The 6,555-nt window shown below is 62.8% G+C and overlaps 2 protein-coding genes across 3 annotated transcripts in view; both read left to right on the plus strand.

Moving 5' to 3' along the window:
- Positions 1-217: 217 nt before the first annotated feature.
- GPR137 (G protein-coupled receptor 137) lies at positions 218-4,680 on the plus strand. Of its 2 annotated transcripts, none has more exons than XM_034645588.1 (8): positions 218-355; positions 1,492-1,863; positions 1,939-1,988; positions 2,976-3,201; positions 3,320-3,469; positions 3,596-3,744; positions 3,839-3,957; positions 4,274-4,680. In XM_034645588.1, exons 2-8 carry the CDS (start codon positions 1,507-1,509, stop codon positions 4,453-4,455), a joined length of 1,233 nt encoding a protein of 410 aa, XP_034501479.1. In that variant the 5' UTR covers positions 218-355; positions 1,492-1,506; the 3' UTR covers positions 4,456-4,680. The 2 variants fall into 2 exon arrangements, with proteins under 2 accessions (XP_034501479.1, XP_011219928.1); XM_011221626.3 differs by having other exon boundaries at positions 3,596-3,724.
- A 275-nt stretch (positions 4,681-4,955) lies between these two features.
- Positions 4,956-6,555, plus strand: part of KCNK4 (potassium two pore domain channel subfamily K member 4) — a 9,162-nt gene continuing 7,562 nt past the window's right edge. Inside the window, exon 1 of the mRNA XM_034645590.1 lies at positions 4,956-6,399. The gene's annotated coding sequence lies outside the window, so the exon portion shown is untranslated. The remainder of the gene's footprint in view (positions 6,400-6,555) is intronic.

A 6,555-nucleotide genomic window follows, 5' to 3' on the forward strand; every position in this document is an offset into this window, starting at 1 on the left:
CGAGGGGTGATTACTGTGGGTGAAAGCACTTTGCAAAGCTTCAGTTGAAGCTCAGCCGTCGATGCAGGTGTTGTTGCTGTTGTTACTGCTCCATCTGGATGCGACTGTTGCTGTTGTGACTGCTCCGTGTGGACTGGGTAGCCGGGTCGGGAAGTCCCGCTCCCTCTTCCCCACAGTGGAAACCTCGCACCGCCCGCCTCGGGGGTACTACTCTCCGCGCCAGCTCGGGAGCGCTCGAAATAAGCAAGGGAGCCTCCTCCCCGGCAGGATGACTGCCCCGGCACAGGAGAGGGGGCCCCGCTGAGGGTGGCCGTAGGACTCGCGGGGGCTTCGCGCCGAGCAGGCAGCCAGCCAGGTGAGCGGGAACCGCGGCCGGCCAGGGAGTGGGGCGGGCGTGCCTCCCCGGGACCATGGGGCCCTGCGGGTTAAGCCCAGGGGGCGGAGCCCTGGGGCCATCTTGGCTGTGGGCGGAAGTTTCCCTCGGAGAGCCGGTGTGGGGAAGTTGTTGCCGCCCCCCGGCCAGGCGGTGCAATCCCGATTTGGGGATAGGGAAGAGAAGCATGGGAACTGGCGGCCCCCCAACAAACGAGGGCAGTTGGCTCCGGGCACGGCACACCCGGGTATCCGCCGGATCCGCTTCCGCCCCAGCGTCTCGGCCTCCCGCTGCCTCTAGTAACCCCTGGCGCCCGCCGGCGGCGCACCTCGCGCCAATTCTCGAACGGCTCCGCGCCGAACGCGGCGCGGCGCGAGGCTGCGGAGCTGGTGGGGCCAGACCCTGCGCATTTAACGTAGCGAACGACGCCCGCGCAGGCGCAGGCGCAGGAGGGGGCGGAGCAGCGGGAGCCGGGGAGCTGGGGAGCCGGAGCCCCGGGTCCCAGCGACCAGAGCCGGCTCCCCCAGCGGCGTCCGGAGGACCCGGCGTCGGCCTCCTCCCGCCCCCCGAGGCTGGAGAGTGGATGCAGTGGGGAGTGGGGTGGGGGCAGCGTCCGAAATTCCGAGGACAGAAAGCAGAGGCCATCCCCAATCCGGATTATTGGAGGGGAGAGAGACCCCCAGTTTGGGGAGGGGGAGAGCTGGGCGTTGAGCGTCCCCCGCAGCGTCCGCTGCCTTCAGCCGAAGGGTATCTGCCGGCTCTCCCCCTCCAGCCGGGACGACTCGAACGACCAAGGCCAGGGACCCCTGTCCTTCAGCCTCTGCACCCTCTCACCCTGGCGCTGGGGCTGGCCCAGGGTGGAGACCCTGCCCAGTTCCCTCCTCTGTCCTCCAGAGGGTCTGTCCTTCCACGCCTCAGAGTGAGGGGCCCAGGCCTCAGGCTGCCTGTGCCCCGCTGCAAGGGCAGGGTCCCTCTGTTGAGGGGGAAGGGCCTGGCCAGCTGCAGCTTCTTTCCTCCTGAGCTCCCCATCGCTGTCGCTGCACCCTGCAACTCCCACCCCTCCATATTTATTTCCCTGGCCCCCTGCCAGCCCCTCCATCTCTTTCTCTGGGATTCAGGCCTCCCTTCCTGACATGGAGAGTAACCTGTCCGGCCTGGTGCCCGCTGCTGGGCTGGTGCCTGCGCTGCCTCCTGCTGTGACCCTGGGGCTGACTGCGGCCTACACCACTCTGTATGCCCTGCTCTTCTTCTCGGTATATGCCCAACTCTGGCTGGTGCTCCTGTATGGGCACAAGCGTCTCAGCTATCAGACAGTGTTCCTGGCGCTCTGTCTGCTCTGGGCTGCCTTGCGCACCACCCTCTTCTCCTTCTACTTCCGAGATACCCCCCGAGCCAACCGTCTGGGACCCCTGCCCTTTTGGCTTCTCTACTGCTGCCCTGTCTGCCTGCAGTTCTTCACACTGACACTTATGAACCTCTACTTTGCCCAGGTAACCATGGTAACGGGGTGGGGGTGGGCTGTGGGGTGGCAGGCCCAAAGGAATGATGAGCATCTCTGCTCCCAGGTTGTGTTCAAGGCCAAGGCGAAGCGCCGGCCGGAGATGAGCCGAGGCTTGTAAGTACACGGGACATTTGGGCATATCCCCCAGGCCAGGGGCAGGGAGCAGCCTTGTGTCCATATCTTGCCCCCCCAACCCTGTGAATTGCCAAAGCGGGGACACCTTTGCAAATGTTTGCAAAAGAGCCATGGAAAGTTAGGCATGTGGTGTGGACGGCTCCGCAAAGGCCCTGCACTCATGAAGGGCAGCGTTGATCGAAACAGCCATCCATGCTAGTGTGAAGGGAAGGGGTCCCAGCGTCATGGAGGAGAGCTGGACTCCCCAGCCCTCGGAAGCCCCAGAGTGCACTTCTGGCTGACCTTGGGTGGTGATAAGCTTGTCGTTTGTATAACGTCTTGCAGTTTATTAAGAGCTTTCACAAACATTTTTACAACTTCCCTGTGAGGCTGTTGTTATCCCCATCTGAAAGATGAAAAAACTGAGGCCCAGCAAGGTAAAGCCACATGTTCAAGGTCATAGATCTGGCAGAAGGCAGAGCCAGGACTTAAACCCAGGTTTCTTTCTTCCCTTCCCGTCCCCTTTCCTTTCCCTTTTCCTTCCTTCCTTCCCCTCCTTCCTTTCCTTTCCTTCTTTCTTTCTCTTTTTCTTTCTTTCAGATTTTATTAATTTATTTGAGAGAGGGAGAGTGAGCGAGAGAGTGCACAAGTGGGGAGGAGGGGCAGAGAGAGGGAGAAACAGACTCCCCTCTGAGCAGGAAGCCTGGACTCATGACCCCAGCCAGAGGCAGACCCTCAACCACCCAACTGACTGAGCCACCCGGGTGCCCCTGACCCCAGGTCTCTGACTCTCAGTCCTGTGCTCTTTCCACTGTACCACATCGGTCAGTCACCTTCTGAGCTCTGTGGGCCTCGGTTTCCCCATCTGTAAAACTGGAGAGCCAGGGTTCAGACTGGATTGGTCGGAACTGGTTCTGATTGACACCTGGGGGAGTTTGGGTGGTCCCTTGAGTGCCAGGCAGGGACTGACTATGCTGTGGGCTGCAGGCTGGCTGTCCGAGGGGCCTTCGTGGGGGCCTCGCTGCTCTTTCTGCTGGTGAATGTGCTGTGTGCTGTGCTGTCCCGCCGGCGCCGGGCACAGCCCTGGGCCCTCCTGCTGGTGCGAGTCCTGGTGAGCGACTCCCTCTTTGTTATCTGCGCACTCTCTCTTGCCGCCTGCCTCTGCCTTGTCGCCCGGCGGGCGCCCTCCACCAGCATCTACCTGGAGGCCAAGGTAGGGCCACAAGCCCTGATCCCCGGGTGTTCCTTGGGGTCTTTGGGCATGATCTTCCAGGTAGAGAGGGAGCTGGAGCTTCCCCTCCCTGAGGGTCCTCCGTTGTCATCTGCGCCAGGGGACCAGTGTGTGCCAGGCAGCAGCGATGGGTGGCTCCATGGTCCTGCTCTATGCCAGCCGGGCCTGCTACAACCTGGCAGCCCTGGCCTTGGCCCCCCGGAGCCGGCTGGATGCCTTCGATTATGACTGGTACAACGTCTCTGACCAGGTGGGCATTCAGCACGTCGGCTGCCTCCTTAGTAGCCGTGGCTCTTGGCCCCCAGTTGGCCTCGACTCGGTCTGGGTGCCCCCCTGGCACTGTTGTGGACTGACACAAACCCCTGCCTTCCCACAGGCGGACCTGGTGAATGACCTGGGGAACAAAGGCTACCTGGTGTTTGGCCTCATCCTCTTTGTGTGGGAGCTGCTGCCCACCACGCTGCTGGTGGGCTTCTTCCGGGTGCACCGGCCCCCACAGGACCTGGTGAGGGCCAGCGGAGACGGGTGGGCGCTGGGAATCCCTGGGCCGGGGTCTGGCGGGGCTGTGGGAAGCCAGTGGTGGGGCAGGAGAAAGCAGAATGGTGGTTTCCTCCCCTAGAGCACCAGCCGCATCCTCAACGGGCAGGTCTTTGGCTCCCGTTCCTACTTCTTTGACCGGGCCGGGCACTGTGAGGACGAGGGCTGCTCCTGGGAGCATGGCCGTACCGAGAGCACCAGGTAGGAGCCCCGGCCCTGCCTCAGGTCCTGTGGGCTCCCAGCTCACTCCATTGAGCCATGAGGATCTGGAGCCTGGTCCTGCCACTTTCCCCCTCGGCCCCACCCCTGCCCGGCCCCCATTTTCTCTCTGTCCTGGGTGAGGTCCCCTCTGGTTTCCACCCCATGATGCATTTTGCAACAGTCTAGAGGGTTCAGGCCCTGGGTGCTGGAAAGCCGGGGCACTGGGCCTTGCGCTAAGCCTCTCTTCCTCCCCCAACTCTTGTGGATATGGCGCTGGTCCCTGCCTTGGGACTGATCCTTGTTTCTCTGCCTGCAGCATGTCGGGCAGCCTCGGCTCTGGCAGCTGGTACGGTGCCATCGGGCGGGAGCCAGGCTGGTGCGGGGGCAGCCAGACACGGACCACTCCTCTGCTCTTCTCCCAGGTGCTGGGACCAGGTGGCCACCACCACAGTCTCTACTCCACCCCACAGACATGATCCCCTTCTTGTCTCCCCCTAGAACACCCAGACCCCAGTCCCCCCGTCCCAAGCCCCTGTGCCAAGTTCATCTGCCACTTCTTGCCCAGGATCATGGGAAGCTGTGGCCGCCTCTTCCCCTGGCCGGCTCCTTGCTACTCCTGTCATAGTGAGCTTGTGCTGTCCCCTAGGATGGGGGGCATGGCCCTGGCTGCCAGATGCCCACAGCACCTTGGCATGACCTGCCGCCTCCGCTTCTGCACTGGCGCCAGCTGCCTCTCCTGCATCTGCCACTCAATAAAACAGTGTCCATGCCCCTCCTCCGCTCGACGTGTGTCACCTGTCTGCTTCGTGGTCCATGCACTGTGGCCTCTACAGCTGAAGGCTGAGCAGAACCCAGGCCCTCCAAAGGTGTGGCTGGGCTGGGCAGGGGTCACTTACCCGACCCAGGCTGGTGGACAGGGAGAGGGAGGAGCCTGCAGTCTGAGGGGCAAGGAGACCCGAAGAGTCTGTTCCCACTCCAGTTCCCTCCTCACTTGAAAAATGTCTACTCTCTCCTCAAAACTGGCTTCAAATGCTACCTCCTTTATGAAGCCTTTCATTTCCAGGTCAGGGAACCATGTCCCCCCCTCTGGGGTCCCGTGGCACCTTGATTATGGGTCTCTTAGGCCTGTTACCCTTGCCAGGTTGGGATTTCTGGAAACCCTGCTTCCCTGTCATCCTTTTCAGCCTGGCATTCCGGGCCAGGGGTTGGTTAGTCCAGGGCCGTGGAGGAGCTGGCCTGTGACTGAGTGGCTCCTATCTCCCTGCCCTGTGTGGACTTGGCCAGATAGTTGGGCTGCCCCCACGTAGTCTGCCTGGTGGCCCCGAGGGGAGGGCCCCTTCTTTGGCTGCCCCTAATGCCGCAGTCACTGCCTGCCGTCGCCACAGCCTTGGCAGAGCTGACATCTGTCCTGTGGCTGGGAGTCATTTATCCGAGGGTCTCTGTCCTGTCCACGAATGTGGTCATCACAGCTCCTCGGAGTTCCTGGGGCCTAGCACTGATCCCGTTTTGAAACTCTTTACTTGGGATGCTCCTGGGCACGGGGCCTTCAGGGCTTCCCAGGAGGGCATCTGAGACTGGGAATCAGCTTGAAGCTGAACAGTCACTCTTTGTTGAAAGGAAAATTGCTAACGTTTGTAGGACACTTTATTGTGTGTGCCAGCCACCGTTTCAAGCATTTACAAATACCGACCTCCGTAGTGCTCAGAACAGCACTCTGAGGTGATAATTAATCATCCCTTTTCTGTAAGCAGGGACTGGGAGGCTCTGGAGAGCTTGATGACTTGTCTTCGCCCTCTGCCGGTAGGGGGTGGTCAGCCCTAGAGCCCAGGCTTAAAGCCACCCACTGTGAGGGCTGAAGACCCCAGGCCAGACGATTTTTGGAGAGATTGGGGTTTAAAGAAGTGGGTGGGAGCACAAAGGGGAGCAGTTCCAAGCCCTGCCTGAGCCCTGGCTGTTCCGGCTGTGGGGGCCTGCTGGCGCCCGCTCCGTGCTGGGACGGCCGCGGAGGCGAGGACCAAGGGATGGGGCGGGAGTAGGGGCAGGAGGTGCCCTGGCATGACTTTCCAGAACTGGGTCCCAACGCTACCTCAGCCAATTCCCGACTGTTTCAGTGGATCCCCCACCCCTTTGTCCCGCGGGGCCGCCTCCCTCAGGAGTGCTGAGCCCATGGGCCAGGCTGTCCCCAGGGGCGGGGAGTTGAAGGCCCTTCGGATCCGTAGTGGGCCTGGGAGATGCTGGGAGATCCGCGTGGCGCCTGTCCGGAGAGGTGATCCGGCCGATGTCCAGGCCGGGGCCGTGCTGCTGGCCACATTGGATGGCCAGCGGGGCAGTACCGAGACTCCAGTCTGAGACTCCAGGCCGGACTCAGCGGCGACCCGTCTCGGGCTCCTCTGCCCCTCACCTGCCGAGACCCGCTGGAATTGGGGGGCTGGGCGGCCGCAGGTAAGGGGCTGCGGGGCACCGCGCCGGCGGCAAGGGCGCGGCACGGAGGGAGGCGCGGCGCTGGAGGGGTTAAGCTTGGAAGGAGGGGGGCTTCTGGCGGCGGGAGGGGGGTCCCAGCCCCGGCGGCCGCCCGCTCCGCCCCTGCCGCCGCCGCCC

This window comes from Ailuropoda melanoleuca, chromosome 16 (assembly GCF_002007445.2).
Source record: "Ailuropoda melanoleuca isolate Jingjing chromosome 16, ASM200744v2, whole genome shotgun sequence".
Classification (NCBI taxonomy): domain Eukaryota; kingdom Metazoa; phylum Chordata; class Mammalia; order Carnivora; family Ursidae; genus Ailuropoda; species Ailuropoda melanoleuca.